This window comes from Phalangium opilio, unplaced genomic scaffold, assembly GCF_054372755.1.
Source record: "Phalangium opilio isolate 3A_F unplaced genomic scaffold, DU_Popi_V2 ptg000031l_1, whole genome shotgun sequence".
Lineage (NCBI taxonomy): Eukaryota > Metazoa > Arthropoda > Arachnida > Opiliones > Phalangiidae > Phalangium > Phalangium opilio.
The window spans coordinates 5,759,695-5,778,689 of NW_028324158.1; the positions used below are offsets into that span (position 1 = coordinate 5,759,695).

Here is an 18,995-nt window from a genome sequence, read left to right on the forward strand (position 1 = left end):
CGGTGAGAATGGGTGGGCAGACGCTCACGGAAAACAAGGAGGATTTATTTAAGGAGATAATTTTCTTTCTTCGACCTCTGTTATTTTTTTGGAATAAATGGAGTTGTTCTTTTGACTAATTTAACCACGTTTTGGTTTCTTATGAAAATGTACGTTCACTTTCGGATAAAAATTAAGAAAATAGTAAAGAATCGAAATTAACATTGAAAACCTGGAGTAAATGTCTAGCAGAAAGTTTTGACTATTCGATTTCGTGACTTTTGACTGCAATTCTTGAAGACTTGTATCTTCGAAAAAACGAAGGCGGTGGAGAACCTTGGTTGTTTGACACGTTTGATTCATTCATTAGGCCAGATTGAATTCAACTTTTATTTCGCACCAGGCGAAGGACCATCTACTTTCTTAATCCTCCTTGTTTTGAAGTTCGACCGAGGCTTAGCAATAACAAGCAGTCCCTATTAGCCCTTCGTTTCATTCCTTAGGCCTTGGCTAATTCGTTCCCTCTGAGTTAGTAGTGGCGCTAGCGTCGCTTGGATAGACTTAATCCGTTTTATTGGAACGGGGAGTAGGAGACGGGGGTCTCTGGGCCTCTTTATTGAGAAATGAACTGAATAGAGCTTTCGAGCGCTTTCATCCACTTTTCGAGGCGAGGCGAGGCTCCATTCCATTCGTAACGGGCCAATTAGACCCTTTTCGAAGAGCCATTAGCCCTCAATCCTCCTCCTCTTCCTTCTCCTGCGAGAGATACCTCTCCCCCTGTAAGGCTGCCTTTCCGGCCCAGCTACCACTCGGTTCCCTTCGCTAACTGCGTATATACGCATGGAACGACCGAATTTTCGACTCAACTCGCTCTGCCCAATATTATTATTTTAATGTTATTTCCTCCACCTTTAAAGGGATGCCCCCTCCTGGCCTTTGCTGATTGCGAAAGTGAGACTTGATAGATGTCATTGCTGAGCAGATATTACCTTTTAACAGATCTTTAAATCAATTACAAAATATTGCATGATGAGTATTGTTAATATATTTTCATTTTAAGTTTCGACTTTAACATTGATAATTGAAAGCTTTCGTTAGAAATAGACGGAAGAATTCGTGTATAGATAAAGATAAATATGTTCATGGGTGTAAGCCGGTCATTAGTGCTAGTAATATCAATTGAAAGAGACAATGTTTAGATAAACGTGCATATATCTTTGCATTACCTTTCCTCGGTCTCCACGATGCTAGAAACTCGCGAATGCAGCAAAAACTTCGACCATCGCAAATTAATATTTACCTACACGTTGTAATGTATTTCAGGACTTACCAAAAGTTTCCCACCTTATGAACGTGGAAGGCGATGCTAGTCGAGCAGTTTTATCTACATCTTTAAAACCCTTATTTTGGTCTACGCTAAGCTAAACTACTGATATCTGACTGAATTAGTTAGTTGGTGACAATGTAGTCTTCGCGAGTTATTTCACGTGCTAAGTTATTGATTGGATTTACTGTGCCTTTTACAAAAGTTCATAACTCTATTACAATGGGAACGCAATGTAATTATTTTAAAATACTGCAAACTCTTAAAAAATTAAAACACTTTTTTTTCGCTCGTTCTAACCCTACAATTCCGCGAATTGTATCGCTATCGTCACAGTATCGCGCAAAATACGATAATACGTAAGTAAAGTTAATAGGACTAGGCGTAGCTCTCGTGATAGTATCCAATTCCTTCGACTTGAAGTAGGACTGCTTAAAAGGGGGTAGAAAATTTGTTTAAAGCGTATGACATGGCACTCTTTCACCCGCTTGATCGAGACTTTTCGTTTTAATACATGTTCTTTCGGTCTTGCTAAACTGGTCAACCATCGCATCTACTAACAGCCTTCCAAACAGCCCTCCCCTCCTTCGGTTGTAACGCCCGTATTACCGAAATACGCGTTTACCAGTCGTTTTAGAATTATTAACAGGAGTTTCCACGGTAATTTATAGATTTTAGTCGTTAAGCTAAGACTCTGCGATAAAAGGCCGCTTCTGCGCAGCAGTTTAGACGCACGACGGACTTGTGTGTTATTGTATTAGATGGTTTATTTGCGTATATATATATATGCGTGTGTGTAGGTATATAATGGTTGAGAGAAAGCCGTTTTAGAATTTAATGTGGAAATAATCTTGAATAATTTAACGGTTAGGCTTAAAGAGACTTGGGATGTAAAAGACACTCGCTTCCATATAGGTTTTAGCCTAAGTTGGCGTTGAAATTCGGATTTAATTCATTCAACTCTGATAGTTCAAGTAAGCTAGCAGATTTCACGAGGTAATTGTTCCGACATAAATACTTCAATCTCAGTTCCACTTTCATAGTGTTGAAGGATTTGTTTGCCATTGAAGTTTTGAAATTAATTTATATTTGAAAGCACGTATACCATAATACCAGAGATTTATAAGATATGTTATGTAAGTAAGACGCTTCCAATACTTCGTAGTGCTAGAGACTTACATCTCGAGCTAGTTCGAGAACGACAAGCGAGAATTGACTACACACGGTTACAGTTCATATTCCTATTTAGTCTGGCAGCACCTCTCCAGGCGTAGCTTTAAGAGAATCTATGTCGTTTCACTTACGGCACTCCATGACATGCTCTCAGTAACCAGTGACAAACTTGTGGACTTATATGTGGACATATTTTCAATTTGAAATATGCAATACTTATTTGTTATTTATTGTATTTGATTTCTGTTTTCTGACCTGCGACGATTGAAATTACTTCAAACGTCTGTAAAACATGAAATTTGGTTCGTGTTCTTGGAAATTAACTATAATATTCCTGCATTTGTTTTCGAAAACATCTGTTTCGATGGAAGGTTGTAAAACTTTACCTAACACTTTCGAAGAAAACAGCATATTTTTCTCCGTAGTTTGAGTATACGTAAATGAAAGCCATAAGTATGACTTCTCCGATAACTAATCATAAGGGGATCACTTGATCATTTAGTAATTAAAATAAAATACTTAAGAATTAATTGATTTTAATGACGTTCAACAACGGATAGATTGAAGTCATTTGGACGTATTTTCTGGGTGTTTAACAATATGAAGATATAATAGATCTCGTTAAAAATAGAAGAATCAATGATTTGACTTTTGACCTTCCTTAAACTTGTGATAGATACTGGAATTCAAGTCATCAACCGATGTTTCTACTTCACATAAATAAGTGTTAAAGAGGCATACTTGTAGAAATTGTATTACTTATTTATAGCAAGAACAAACAAAGCAAAACAAAGTATAACAAATACAAAGGCTGCAGTGTTATAGTGAACATTGTATTTAATATATACCAAGTTGAAAATACCCTAATAGAAGAGAAAAGGCGCCAAATTATGCAAACTAGCCGGGTACATGCCGGAAATTTCTCTCCTTAAATCGGAATAAAAAGCCAAAAATAGGACTTCATTTTGAATTCGGGGCATGCAAAATCGCACAGGCGCTGTGTTACGAGAAAAGAAAAATCTAGCCATTCGAGTTGGGGCCTTTTTAAACTAATCGAGTCTTTCTAATGGGTAGAGAACGGAGCCTGCTATTGAGACTAAACGGATTGCTGTCAAGAAAACCCCGGTACCGCTTTCAAAAGCTTTCAGAGCCAGCTAGATTCCAGCGGCACCCTCGCATCAGCACCCAAAACTTCCCTCAGAACGTACTCTTTTGTTCGCTGAGCGGCCCTCGCTTTTAGAAAACCCAATTTTCTCACTAAAGCCGAATGATTTGAGTCTCAAGCTGAGCCTTGTATTGAGGAAAAGATACGGGGAAACACAAGTTTATGAGTAAGAGCCATCCATAAGTGAAGATTAAGGGTTATTTGCCTCGTTTTAAGTGAGTTCTTGTGGCTTTTCACTAAAATGTGTCGCGTGATTTGCAAGATAAAGCTTGAATGGAGTAGAAACCTCCATATCTATAACGTTCTTTACCGCCATCTATGGAACGGCAACGAAGTACTCCCAGCATGCTCAGCGTTTTGGTAGGGTCGTGCAGTACGGAAACGTCAAGAATGCCTCCTGTTTCTTGAAAAAAGGAAGCTTGTTCTCATACAAATACAAGGGCGCTACATGGCAGCACTTAACAATCGTCTACCGAAGGGTAGGGCCGTGCGCGAGGTACACTAGGAGACTTTCATTGCCATTGTGTTGTCCATCATCATTTCCACTCCATCTTACCTCTTTTCTCACTAGAGTAGACGTTCAGGAAAAAAATCGTTTGCTATACAGGAAGTCTATGGTAATTGGACAACTGATTTTTGTTGCTGGTAACTATAGTTACGTATAACAAATAAAAAAGTTGCATTGACTTCCCGTATCAGACAATTTTTCGAGCCTTACTGTTTCGTACAGTATCATGATGATAGCTTAATGTAATTACATGACCCAGCACGTCTCAAACCTTGTGATGAGATGTCCTAACCCTTCATCCTCTACTGCGTGGAGTCTGTGCAGAAAATGGTGTTTAGATAATGACTTAGGAGAACCACGCTTGCGTAGACTTATGGTGCTCTGAACGTATCCTGAAGCAGGCCAATTTGCGAAAATACAAAAGTTTTCTATATTTTTCGTTCTCAAAATTACATTACGTAAGCGCGCCCACTTCTAGCCTATTTTGGATTCCCCTTGCACTAAATTTATCATGTAAATTTTTACTGAAAATATAAAATACGCAGTAAGGGGCCTCTTTCTAAGTTGATAGGCCTATTCTAAGGATTCAGTGTTTTGAATTTTAAAATGGCCTGTTTGATACCCTGTGGGAAGACAAGAGATTTTGAATGTGAGATACTGACGATTTATTCCATTCACTTTTTAATTATTATCTTTATTAATCATAAAAGTATATAGCTTTGGTAAAAAATAAAGGATCGATTCTTAACCATTTCTTAGTGAAACATTACCACATCCCAACTATTTCTCGGGTCTAAGAACTATTCTTATTTGACGTCGCTAATCTATTAGGGTTCGAAAAAAAAACAGGTTTTATTCGAAAACCCAACCCAGCTAGTTTTATTGGGTTCTTCTGGGTTTTTTAAATTTGTCAGTTGCGTGAATGGTAGAAATAGTTTATTAAATGGTACTTTGCAATTGGAACAAAAAATATCTTAAACTATCTTTAAAAAGAAAATATTTTAGCATTTTAAATTCATCAAAATTCAAGATTTTAGGGATGGATTTTATTAAGTGGTTTCTATGGTGGTTAGAACCCATTAAAACTGTGGGGTTTTTTAGATTGAACCGTGAATTGCACATAATCTCAGCACAGAGTGTGTATATAATATTCAACTATAATTATAGTCAATAATATTTTTTTATGGCGAGATGATTTTATTTATTAATATTTATTTATTTTTATTTACAAATATTACAGTCTTCAGTGTCGTGTTTATTTGAGGTTGATTGATTGTGCTTGTTTTGGTCTAATAATAAAGGGTTAAAGTAGTAGGAGTATCTCGTTAGCCAGTAGGGTGAAGCTCGCAAAATAGATTCTACAGCTGCGCAGTTGCTAGCTTCTGCCAAGAGTTCCAAACCCACTGCTGTTTGACGTTTCCATTTTGTCCTGTCGTAATGAGAATTTTTGATTAAAATTAATTAGTGTAATGCTCATTTGATCGACGGTTAACTATCAGAAAGTTCGTGGAGACCATAGCATAAAATGCTTTAAGAAGTTTCGCTTAAATTTTAAAGGCAGACTTCCAGCGAAAAGGGTTCTAGCGAACCGAGTACCGAGCATCGAGACTAACAATAGAGGAACCGTGCCGATTTTCGAATCCCCGTTGGCGTAAAAGTTGGAAGGGTTCTAGCTAACTGAAAACTGTGCAATGTTGTTCTAGCTAACTGAAGACACACAATAGAGAATTTCCTTCAGAGGAAATAAAAAAATCAAGAGGAAAAAGAAATTGAAACGATTTCTGTAGTTCAACTTCAGTTCGCTAGAACCGCATAGCACGGCTTTCAGTTAGCTAGAACCTTTTGCGCTGGAAGTCGGCCTTTAAAACAAAACAAGAAAGAGACAAATTACTATTTCATTAAATCTTTATGATAATCTAGTCATACTTAAAACTTATTGTGTAGTTTATAATTGACCAAAATCCTTTATTATAATGTTTTCAAACGTTAATTAATCACTAATTAACTCTAAATAGGAAAAACTTAAATTAGATTTAAAAGACGCTGTCTGATATGATGACCTATTTCTTTAAAAGCATGATTATAAAAGTTTTCAAACATCTGTATAGCTTAAGTGGTTTGTTGATTTGAAATTATGAATTCAAATGACTCCTGGCTCGATTTTAAAAAGCCTATCTTTAAAATCCATTAGACCTGAAATATTTAATTACGCGATAAATTAAGAGATCTAGCTGAAACTTAATTTTTGGTTATTTGCCTATTTGACTGTACAAGGTGTTAAGATAGAGCAGACTGAGGAATAACCTGCACTAGAAGTAAACGTTCTGTGTTCTGTATCTACTGGCACGTGACTTTTCAACATAAACCAATGAAACTACTGACAATTTCGTTGCTAGGTGCATCTTATAAAGATTAGAAATCAATGTGCTTTTCGTTAATGTTTCGTGAGGTTTTTACCTTAAATGAAGATATAGGTTTACTACATTTTAACCATCCCGAATAAGCAAATAATTAGTCAAGTGTTGCATTCTTTGTAGTTGATGTTATCCGCTCTTTAGCAGCGTTTAACTTGAAAACCATGACTAGTAAGTAACTTTGGTAATTTCAATAAATATTATTAATAATCAAATTTCCAAGGATGTAATTGCAATTATCACTAAGATAGCGGTATTTTTTAGCGGATACCGTTCAAATATTACCTGTGCATGTTATAAAGCATAAATATTTAAGCATTTAATGAAAATAGAAATTTAAAAGCAAGAATTATTTAGAATAGGTTCATTGGGAATCAGGGTTGTTTGATTTAAATCAGTTTGATTTAAATCACTGATTTAAATCATGATTTAAATCAGTTTGATTTAAATCACTGATTTAAATCATGATTTAAATCAAGCGATTTTTTTTAAAAAATCATTTGATTTAAATCAAGAATATATTTTTATTTTTAAAAAATGTTTTCTATGATTCCAATCAAGAATATATTTTTATTTTTAAAAAATGTTTTCTATGATTCCAAGAAGTAGTTTAAGAAACTCGAGAAGAAACTTAACTAGAAAAGACCTAAAATTAAAAATAATCATGGTTTTGGTATATTTCAATGTAAGTTTTTCCCAGAGCTCCAGTTTGTCTTGCCGGAAAGGCTAGGAAATGAAATAGCGGTCAAGCTAGTCTTTTTATACAAGCATTTGAATAGTAATAATATCCAATAGCTGCTTAAATGTCATGATTATTTTGCTTTTGCTTAATTTTGACTCAAAAGTTTTCATGTTGGTAATTTACTATCTATTAGTTCAATAAAAATCAAAAAAATCAAATAAATCAATTAAAATCAAAAAAATCCGATTTAAATCAAAAAAATCGATTTTTTTGATTTTTTTGAAAAAATCAAAAAAATCGATTTTTTTGATTTTTTTGAAAAAATCAAAAAAATCAACAACCCTGTTGGGAATGTAAGATTAAAATATGTATGTAGCCAAGATCCGTTATTTAACCTTGTACTTTATATCTACACGTTGTTAAAACATTACAAACGTAGCTATTGCACTCATGATATGTTTGTTTGTTGGTTGGTGAATGTGAATGTGTATGTGTGTGGACCTCGTTTTTTAGAATGATCTAAATCTACCTCAAATAAATGTCAATTTGCATCAGATAAATTAAATTTTTAATAAACTGACGCACTAAAACACCCTGTATCTTAATTAACTTTAAATATTCGGCTCTTGCCCCCAAAAATAAATGTTGGAATAAAATGTGAGCCTTAAAAATTATTCAAAACCAAGTACTCCATTATCATTTTAAAATCTAGCCGAGTTTTCCCAAATTCCTTTTAAGAGCTCGCTTAAAAAATTTAAGTCTTAAGAGGAAAATCAAGGAAAATTTTCTCGGAATATAAAAATTGTACGTTTCCTTTCCTGCTTCGCTTTTCCAGCATTAATAAGTAAAAAACTTTTTCTCCTTCCTATCCGTTTCAACCACTTTAAATTTGAGCTTCTAAAATTATTCGGTTGACTAAATCGACAGCGAATTCGCGCTCCACCATTCCAGCAAGTAGTAATACTTAATTTTTGCGAAGTATATTTGAATGAAAACAAGTTGGGAAAACCAAAATCAGCCTCTCCAAGTCGAGATCGACGCAATTAAAAGGTTTTAAATAAATATAATTGATATTAATTATTTTAATCGTCATTAATTTAGCTTAATTCAAGTTAAATCGTTTTAAGAAACTTCATTCCTAAAATCACTTCAAGCTTAGCTATTGTTGACGTTTGAATTCAAGCGTATGCCTCTTTAACCATTTTTGGAAATTTAGGGTATATAAGGCGATTAATTCACAATAAATGATAAGAAAATCCGCAATTGTGTGAACCATTTTTACACTTTTCTCGAAGAAAAGTATCAGTCAAAAAGGCTATCTTCGAAACAACCTTACTGGAACTTCGGCACCATCTCTTGCTCGCGCAGTTTGCGCTTCTTTTTCGAACTCACCAGATCGACTCTAGGGAGACTCGGTGATCGTTGCTCTTTTAATTCTTGGAACACATATGTGGGAGCTAGGGTTGGGGAACTACCAGTGGGTGATGTAAATCCGGCATCACCTCCTAGCTAATGCTTCTAATGAGATCAAAAGATGTGTGTGTGTTCGACTGCCTGCCTGGTGCTATACAATTTTCTCCTTTTCCTATGCCACTTGTCCCAACAGATGCTAGTGCCTTCCTTCTTTTAGGCGGTACAAGCGCTGCTTAAATGAGCACTACTTCAAAGGAAAGCAACCCTCTCCCTACGAACCCAAATGTAAATGCGAAAGAGAGCAGTTGAAAGCGACAAAAATTCGATTGCTTGGCTTTGTTCGAATTGCGGACACTCATCAGTTTTTGTTTAAGAAATATTTCTATCGGTTCTAGTTTACAAATCTTAGATTAATGAAACTGAATCAACAGACATAAATCCCCCAAAACAATTCTCTAACTTTTTAAGCGAGTTATCACAAGTGATAACTATCCACTAAAGGGTTGGTGACAACCTCGTGCGTTCTATGAGTGCGCGATATCTAAATAGGTGATTAGTCTTCGGTGTCATCAAACCTTGAACGAAAAGCGGTGGATGTCTCGTGAATTGCCCTCGTGCTAATGAAAAAGGTGGCCTCCTTCTGAATTAAACATCTAATGAAACTCAATTACGATAGACCAAGTAGGTCTGCTTCGATGCAGACTTCATCAGGTTGGAGACATGATAATTTTGAAAGGTCACCAAAATGTTGTTGTGTTGAATAATTTCATTTAAAATTGCAAAGTTAAAAGCATGCAAAATGAAAAATAGTGTCAAGTTGAGTAGATAGTTTACACACAAAGAGGATTCATTCCATTTACACTAGAAGACTAGGCTATACCTGGAGCACAAAACGCAGACGGGTTTCTGTGCTCCAGGTAGCCCAGCTTCCTTTTGTAAAGGTTGAAGTCTAGTCCTCCATGTGCAAGTTAACTATCCATAGACATTTTAAGCACAGAAACCTTTCACCATTATTAAGGTTAAAAACTTGAATGATGAACCGTTTTAAGTAGAGATGGGCCGATACCGATACCATATCGGTATCGGTACCGATATTTGGCTTTAACCGATATATCGGTATCGGTTAAAAATGAACCGATATTTCTACCCGATATTTTTTGAAGAAAATAAATACTTATGTTGAGAGTAGATGGTGCCATAAGACCTAAACTCTGAGACAGCACAGTTTTTCATCTATTTTTGGATAACGTAACTAGTGTCTAAAATGGGTTTTATAGTTTCAAGTACCGAAATTGGATCGAGAATCATCTATAGAGATGGGCCGATACCGATACCATATCGGTATCGGTTTGATATCGGTTTAATCGAAGGATCGGGTAAAATATCGGTATCGGTACGTATCGGTTTCCCAAGTATCGGATCATATCGGTATCGGTTTAAACTGGTATCGGCCCATCTCTAGTTTTAAGTATGGCATCGAGGTACCTAACTCAAGTTGGTTGAAGAATTGACTGCGGTACTTAGCATTTGAGAAGTGTTAATACGAACAAGACCTAAGATCGTAATTAGAAAAACACTGCTTTTAGGGAACGCTTTCCTGGATCTCGCTGCGAGCAATGGTACGCCGCCTGACGTGATTTTTCTCCACGTATACTTGGCCAATCGGGAATTATCTACTCGGAATGATGGCGAAGCGATTCTTGATGTAGTATCGCTATTACGCGAAGGGGGAAAAGCCTTTTAAAAGTCCCTTCAGCCCTCAGTCCCGAAACGAATAAACTGCCTGGCGAATCTCTTTGCTCCTATCCCGTATACAGCTCAATTGGAATACTTAAGTCCTTTTTAGGGAGCCTCAAATGAAAGCATTTTCAAGCAGCAAAATCAAGAGATAGCTGGGATTAATGCATTCAGATAGGAAAACCCGGTCCGCGCCGCTTCATGCATTATTAACCAAAACTTCTCCTTTAAAAGATCACTCTCAGTCTCTCTTTCTATTTTCTGTTTCTCTTCTAGCGGATAAAGAGCGCGGATAAAATCACGAGAAAAGATTTACTTTTCCGAGTTGAAATGTTTACCGAAGGCCAAGGCTTCGAGATATGTAAAAATTAGTTAGAAGATGTCTAGGGTTAAATATGTTTTTGGGTTTTACTGTGCGAAAAATAATACAGAATGTTTTTCCGTAATTTGCATAGAACGAAGCGAGAATTGACCTGTGCACACGGTTTTGTAGTCCATCTTCCTATTTAGTCTGTAATAAGCCTTTGGCAACGCCTCGCCAAGCTTCGCTTTACGAAAATCTATGACGTTTCACCTACATCACTTCATGACAAGTTCGCAGTCACCAGTGACAAACTTATGGAACATATCTTATGAACGGGTTCACTTTACGAAACGTAAGGGTCTTTTAGTTACGCATATTCCACCATCGTTTAAAATGGTGACCAAAAAAATAGCTTAAACATAATTACGCAATTTACCAATACGCGAAAAGGTAACCAACTCTTACTGCCTTTAGCGATGCTACTTGGCGCGAGAGGAGAAAACCCATTAAGACGTCCCTGACCCCTGGGCTGTTTACTTATCTTCTGGACTTAATGGAACGGTCTATTTACGAAACTTGTGATAACAAAACTTAGAATACGTTCAGGACCGCAAACATTTCAATATCAACATTCATCCTTTCCTAAAGTAATAAACATGATGATATAGTTCTTGTTTGTACCTCCTTAAATATTCAATAAAAACACCCACTGACGACTGAATCTGAATTCCGAACTTTAGATTTGATTTTCGTAGATCTAGCTAGCTCTCTTTCAAATACCATGCCAGCCAGGAAACTTGAATTTATATTCTCCCATCCCGTTCTGATAAATTGGGCCCCCTAAAACTCCCGCCAAATCAACCCCCTACTTCTCCTCATAAATAAGCAATTGGTAACATTGCGGTACTAACGCCTGAATCAGTTTCAGTAGCGTCTAACGCCGACATGTAGAGGCGGCTTTCCCTCGTTTTGGGGTGAAGAAAAAAAGCCCCCCCCCCTCCTCATATCCAGAGTAGGTAGCGTGTCTAATTTTAAAAGGGTCAGATAAAGTGCCGGAAGTTCATCAAATGGACCCCCTATTTATTTCCTCCCACCCTCCCTTTTGGGTTGGTTACTGGTGAGCTGTTGGGGATACGGTCTGCATGGGGCACAGTTTTCTCCCGCGTTTTTCGGCCCCAATGTAGTTCGGGTTTGGTTGTTGTATCGGATACCCTTAATAATAGCATAATGGACGGATACATTTATAGAACGATTCTTACCCCTTTTTCGCCTAGTAATTTATTATTGATTTATTTCTTGTACATGGACGTAATGAGTAAGGGTTGATCTGAGGGGTCAGGAACTTGCCTGTGATACGTGTAATACCGGATACTTTGGCTACAAATTAAGGGGGATGTTCTTTGGGTACACTATTTCGATTCGAAAATTTTCCGTGACATCTTGCGGTCCGGTACATTGGAGTATTTTACGGATGACCCCATAAAGTTAATTAAGAAACTGAAAGACAATGATTTCTAATTTAATTAAGGGGTCTTGCCTAAAACCCTAGAATCATAACTTGAAAACAGTTGTCCGGATGGCAAAATGTTTTAGTCCATTTTCGACTCAAAATCGTCCAGAGAACATCCCCCTTGATACTTGCCAGAAACACCCTCTATATTTGTGATATCAGGAATAAATATATTTATTCTACTTGCAATCTTTAGGGAGCCAGAGACCTTATGTAAGTATCTGATTGAAGGTAAGGGGAAGGGCTTCAACCACACCCTCCTCCTGCCTCGCGTTTCATTGGTCATTCACAAATATAGGACAACCATCGACCCTAGGTTTACAGGTTCACATGACGTAAATAGAAATTCTTAACATTCGGGTTGGCTACTAAGTTCATTCAAGACATTAAGGGTTACATCAGAGGTGACGGTTTCTACACCTCTTCCCTTTAGTTCAAACAGAAAGACCCCCGAAAATGGCAAGTTAAACATTACAAGTAAAAGAAATCCATATAATTCCTGTTGAGATTTATATTTAATCAAGAAGCGAAATCTAGTTTACTAGGGAGAAGGTATAAGATGCCTAAGTATTCGCGCGCCATATAGTCCCAGTCCCCCTCTTTCGCCTCTCCCCAGTCGGAGGATACATAATTTTCGTCATTCGTGTCGTGCTGACGTGAGTTTTCAAGAACCAATGAGATGCTGGTTGTAATTTAGAGGCGTGGATTAACTCTGGACCTACGTTTTGGACTGGAGATTAAGCTAGAAAAGTGTGGCGAATTTATAAATTCTCCCTAGTAAACTAGATATCGCTTCTTGATTTAATACAACTAACCACAGATATTTGCTTCAATTTAACAATTTTGTTTTAGAATTTGGAAATCTGGATATTCATTTAGAAATCATACCTTCTATTTTGATACCAGGTTTTAACTTGCGTGTCAGATAGGTCTAATTTCGCGGCTAACTCCAGCCTGTCTTGGACACTGAGGTATTTTTGAGTTTCAAAGCTCTTTTCTAACTCCTTTAGTTGATCATCCGTGAACGCCGTGCGGGGTTTGCGAGGGTTTTTCGAAGATTTGATGCGGAAACCATTCTTTAGTTCTTCATTTCTTTCCGAGTCTTTTAAGGATGCATCAGAGAAACCTGTAAACAGTTTAATTAATTAAACATTAAGAAAACATTCTGTAGCCCATTGCATGAGGTTAAAGTTCGTTTAGTTCATATTCTCTATGTTATTTTGTCTGCAAGTTTAAAATGTATCTATTTTTGTACCCTAGCTGGAATAGGCTACAATTTGGATAAGGACAATTGAAATCAGCCTTACGGTAACTTGCCTATTAAACTAATTAATGCTTATCGCGAAGCACCTGTGCTCGAATTGATCATTTTGACTCGCATTGCAAGCACCTACCTTACTAGAAATTCATTTGACAAGTATATGGAACCTCTTTCATAATTGCGTGAAACAGCAAAATCTGTGCTCGAATTGATAATTTTGACTAGCATTGCAAGCACCTACAACACTAGAATTTAAGTTGACAATTATAGGGATTCATCCTTTTTGCGTGGAACTTCATGTAATCATGCATGCATAATTGCGTTAAAACAGAAGTGAAATCTTACTTTCATCATCACCTTGTGACGTCACTTCAGTTCCCAACAAATTCTTGATCAAAAACGTCGAGGACTTGTCTTTAGTATTCATATTGTTGCAACCATTGTTTTTATTTATTCTATCATTTAATTAAAATATTCACCGATTAATTTAAATTTTTATTAAATTAAAACGATTCCAAATCGTTTTTATTGTCAGAGAACAGTATTTTTTTGTGGTTTTCTATTTGCTTCGACTTCGGGAATGTTTTCCCCTAAATTCGTACCGTCGTGATTTCGTCATCAGATGTCGTTGCAGGGCGGGAAAGATGAAAGACTCGGGATTGTCTGAAAAGGCGTGGCACGAATCGATAAAGGCGATTGGTGCACGCAGGGTCAAACGAGTGTTATGGAGCTTGAATCTCGTGGCTCTCGCTTTTGAGCTATCCAATAAAGCTCACTCTCTTAAAGAGAAAAGTCGATTTATTCCCGCTACGACGCTTCTATTGTTCCCCGTTCTCTGGCCCTTGGATTTCCTCTTCACCGCAAAGCCTTGGGGTTGGACATTGCCCTGAAGATCCGTATAATTTCAAGAAATTTACCAAAATAAAATTATCATTTCTTTGCGAAAATAACATCTAATCCTAGATCATTCCAAAAGGTACTAATTAGATCTTGAAATCACTATGAAATCTTTAAATTTTATTAAGAGAAATTATAAATGTCCAACCCCTCCGACAAAGAACCTGAAAGATCGCTAGGTTTTAGTAAAAGAGAGGACACTTAGAAAACAAACATTGGAACGGAGAGATAACCCAGCCTTTTTTCCCCCAATGTTCCTGGTTCTGACCTTTTCTTGATTCGAATTCGATTTATTGATGCTTTTTTTCTGTCTTATCTTATTTTTTATCCTGTATTGTTAAGGGGGATTTAAAACAAAACTTATTTAGCTCATAAGTAATGTTATAATTTAATTCCCAAATGAACTGAAGTGAGCGAGCTTAGTGATTTTGGGGCCAGATGAAATGTGATGATTTCATTAACACTGTTTCTCAGCCGTGTCTCGACTTATTTTGATAATTATTATTTTACTAATTTATATTTTATGACAAGCTCGGGTAACCAAATTTGATATTTGAGGTTAAAGGTAAGGATAACCCTTACAGAGTATATTTCAAAATTCCATCGATACACTTTTGCGCGCAGCTTTGAGTGTAGTTCATTATATTGAAGTATCAACAAACAAATGTAGCTTAGTTATGAACTGGACTATGACTGGACATAGGTGGGATTCCTACAATTTGAGATTTTAATTCAAAATTCCATCATCTTTGAGAAAAATGGTAAATTACTTGAAAAAAAAAGCGCCTGTAGAAATGTTCTAACTGCTGCACACTGGTGTTCAGTGGGAAGCTACCCAACTTTGAAGACTTGTAGTTCATACCGTATTCTTAAATTTAGTAATTTAAAATTGGTATCGAAACATTTAAGCTAAGACCTTCTAGGTTTAAGTTAAACCGGGGTTACAGGGGTCAATAGCAGAAACTAATATTTTGGTTTTACAATAATTCCAAAAGTATTTACTTCAATGATTTTTATCAAATATTTAAACTTCTCTGTAGAAGTGATTTTGAAATTTGCCCCAAAAATGCATACATCTCTCGCACGATACCCTTTCCTAGGAGGAAAAAATTGTGTATCTGTATACATGGAGTATATAATGTATGCAGTATAGAACCTGTGGCGCCATCTATTCTTATCAACAATAAACTTCTCGTGCTTTGAATAGAAATAATTCTGCGCGAGGTACAGTGGGAGAGTAATGGTGCCGCAGGTTGCCCGTCATCATTTCCAATCCCTGCCGTCAGGAACTTAAGGTTTTACTCTATCCTGAATCGGCCTGCAGCGGTAAACACATTTTTCCGAGGTGCTCTTTTACTCCTTGGTAAATGGTTCGTTTTATTGCTTGTATGGCTTTAAATCTTTGAAGGGTATACATATATACGGATAGGGTTTCGGTAACGAGCAACAATCGAAACGATTTGATTGACAAACGAAACGCTTTTGGAAGTTTTGGATCGGTTAGTTTCATTGACTATACTGAAAGAGGATTAACTTCCTCGGTTTTGATCCCCGGATTCAGGGCTTATAAGACGTTTTCATAGTCGACAATGAAGATAGACCAGGTGTGGTCCTGGAAATCTCTTCTTCCGCGGGAACTCGCGCGACGATATTCGGTGACACAATTGATTTCTTTCCCCCCTCCCCTCCCCTTCTGTTCATTGTTGATGAGCGTTTGACTCGAGAAGCTTTAGCAAAAAGGATTATCTCTTAGCCGTACAGTCTCGAGTTCATTCTGTACATAAAAACCTCTTCTTTTTTGGCTTAGCAAATAACGACTGACTTCTTAAATTCTTATAAAAATATTTTGAATTTCGATTTTATCAGATGTTCGTAACTAGAAGTAGGAATTAATAATACTCTGAAGTGCAAATAGCCCTGAAGTCAGGCGTTTGATGTTTAAAGCAAATGTGGGGTCTTGTGGCACTCCCAGAATTCTGGCTGATATTCTACACGTACATTTTACATTGCCAAATGCAGGAGTCAATCAGAACTCTTCTGTGAAGGCGGGCGGAGCTAATACTAGCCTTTGCTAAACTCAGTCAGAGCGCCAGTCAGCTCAACCCCTCGATTATGGGAGCATCTAGTGGCATTTGTTTAAACTAAACCACATCCGAGACTTACTTTAAAGGCGGAGATGCAACAACGTAAAGGATTCTGGTCAAGAAGATCATCTGAATTCTGGCTTTAAGGGTTTTCTTCTCAACTTCCGGTATGCGCAATTCAACTATATCAATGTGGTTTTAGGCAAACTGATGATGACAAAGCGTTCATTATTTTTTATCTCGCCTAAAATCCACCTTTCATGGCTTTCAGCAAATTCGCTCGCTTAAAGGCTGACTTCCAGAGAAAAGGGTTCTAGCGAACTGAAAACCGAGCATCGAAACTAACAATGGAGTGACCGTGCCCCGATTTTTGAATCCCTATTGGGGAAAAGGTTGGAAGGGTTCTAGCTAACTGAAAGCCGTGCAATGTGGTTCTAGCGAACTGTAGATACACAATATTGAATTTGGCAAAAATTCGGGAGGAAATAACTTTAAAAGGATTTCTATTGTTCATCACCAGTTCACTAGAACCACATAGCACGGCTTTCAGTTATCTAGAACCCTTCCAACTTTTGCAATCCCCAGCAGGGATTCGAAAATCAGCACGGGCGCTCCATTGTTAGTCTTGATGCTCAGTTGGTTTTCAGTTCGTTAGAATCCTTTTTGCTGGAAGTCGGCCTTTAACTGATTGACGACGAGGGGCTTCTTTTGAAAAAGCTTTAATTGAAGCAGAAACCTTTGGTAAAATAACCCATGCAAATATGAATCCTAATTTTAAGTTGCCTCTTTCTTCATAAGGTGAAGTTGAATATGGAAATAGGTTTTAGAGCGGCAAAGCGTTGGGGAAAAAACGGTTACAAATAGATTAGATAAAGCGCTCGGTCCACTTGGGCGGGCTATTTTTCTTGGTAGTTGAATCCTTATAGGTCTTCGTCCGGTAAAGCTGGATTAAAATATATCCGAGCCACTTGAAAAAACCCAATACTCGCGTCCGGGCCTCCAAAATTTAACTCTCATTATGCTTGGCGAGGCCGTGCGTATTCAGGAAAACGGATCTAACCTCAAACCTTGGCGTGAAAGAAATACTTATCCGATTTCTTGAACGTAGAAGTTAATCTCTTTTCAATAACCATAGTAGAAAAATATTGAGAAATCATTGTTGAATTGTTAACGTGGTGTGCGATTCAATAAAGTCTGCAATCTGTTGGGATATTTCTTCTTTTTTGATAAGTTTTCTATTTAAGGGTTCGGTCAAATAGTCTAGCCAAGAAGTGATATCTAGTTTATTAGGGAGAAGGTATAAGATGCCTAAGTATTCGCGCGTCATAGTCCCAGTCCCACTTTCAAAATACAAGGGGGGACGTAAACGGAGGCCGGGTTATTTCGCCTATCCTCAGTCGGAAAATACGTACTTTTCGTCATTCGCGTTGCGCTGACGTGAGTTTTCAAGAACCAATGAGATGCTAGTTGTAATTAAGAGATGGGGATTAACTCCGGACCTACGTTTGGACTGGAGATAAAGCTAGAAATGTGGCGAATTTATACCCTCTCCCTAATAAACTAGATATCACTTCTTGGTCAAGCTTTTGGGGAAAAACTGAATTTTGGCTTTTTAATTTTCGTTACACAGAAGGGAATTTCGAAAGTAGCTGATAGTCAATTGAAATTAACAGAACTATGTGTGAAAAATATGTCGAATTAATTTCGTGACTTTGGACCTCTAATATGACAGAAAAATGTTCCAATTTTTAAAATTGAACTACATGGACGAAATGTCTTTAATTAAAACAAATTATTTAAATCCGTTACGTCGTGGTAGAGAGGGACATTCGAAATCATCAAACTGACTATACAATTTAGTTGCTTTTTGTAAGAACTGTGTTTATAAACAACGAATTATACATCGCGATTTATACATCGCGATTTATACATAGTTTTCAGACTTGGAGGATTCATACCATTTACACAAGGAGACCATGCTACTTATAGGACAAAGTGTAACTATATCATAAGACACTTCCAGAATTATAACACTTGCTAGAGACTTTCTGAGAGCTAACATAAACCTTTCCATTAAAAAATGTTTGAGGCACATTTTATTTAGCGCTATATATATATATAGACTATCTCGTTTGCAAACTGAGTAAAAACTATGTTATCATTTTCAACATAGGTTAATAAGATATGTTCCATAAGTATGACGTTATCTATACTTCGTAATGCTAGTTCGAGAACGAGAAGCGATAACTGACTACATTCGGTTTTGCAGTCATCTTCCTATTTAGTCTGTACTAAGCCTTTGATAGCGCCTCACCAGACATCCCTTTACAAGAATCCATGTCCTACGTCACTTCATGACAAGCTCCCAGTAATCAGTGACAAACTTATGGAACATATTTTATAAATTTATGAAACTATATATAGTAGCATGGCCACCTTGTGTAAATGGTATAAATAATTCTAGTCTGAAATCTATGTATATCAAATTCGCCAAATTAAGATTAAACTTGCAGTTCTTACAAATATAAATGAGTATTTTAGTTT

The 18,995-nt window shown here is 36.9% G+C and overlaps 1 protein-coding gene and 1 long non-coding RNA gene across 3 annotated transcripts; one reads left to right on the forward strand and one right to left on the reverse strand.

The window, feature by feature from the left end:
* Positions 1 to 5,341: 5,341 nt before the first annotated feature.
* Positions 5,342 to 15,416, reverse strand: LOC149690196 (homeobox protein B-H2-like). Of its 2 annotated transcripts, none has more exons than XM_089870799.1 (5): positions 15,138 to 15,416; positions 14,073 to 15,079; positions 13,816 to 13,925; positions 13,098 to 13,335; positions 5,342 to 5,578 (listed from the first exon to the last, which is right to left on the reverse strand). In XM_089870799.1, exons 2-5 carry the CDS (start codon positions 14,087 to 14,089, stop codon positions 5,371 to 5,373), a joined length of 573 nt encoding a protein of 190 aa, XP_089726925.1. In that variant the 5' UTR covers positions 14,090 to 15,079; positions 15,138 to 15,416; the 3' UTR covers positions 5,342 to 5,370. The 2 variants fall into 2 exon arrangements, with proteins under 2 accessions (XP_089726925.1, XP_089726926.1); XM_089870800.1 differs by having other exon boundaries at positions 14,073 to 14,531; positions 14,636 to 15,416.
* LOC149690197 (uncharacterized) lies at positions 10,288 to 11,374 on the forward strand. Its single transcript, XR_016383876.1, has 3 exons — positions 10,288 to 10,756; positions 10,851 to 11,051; positions 11,174 to 11,374. It is a non-coding gene; the product is annotated as an uncharacterized LOC149690197 (long non-coding RNA).
* Positions 15,417 to 18,995: the final 3,579 nt, after the last annotated feature.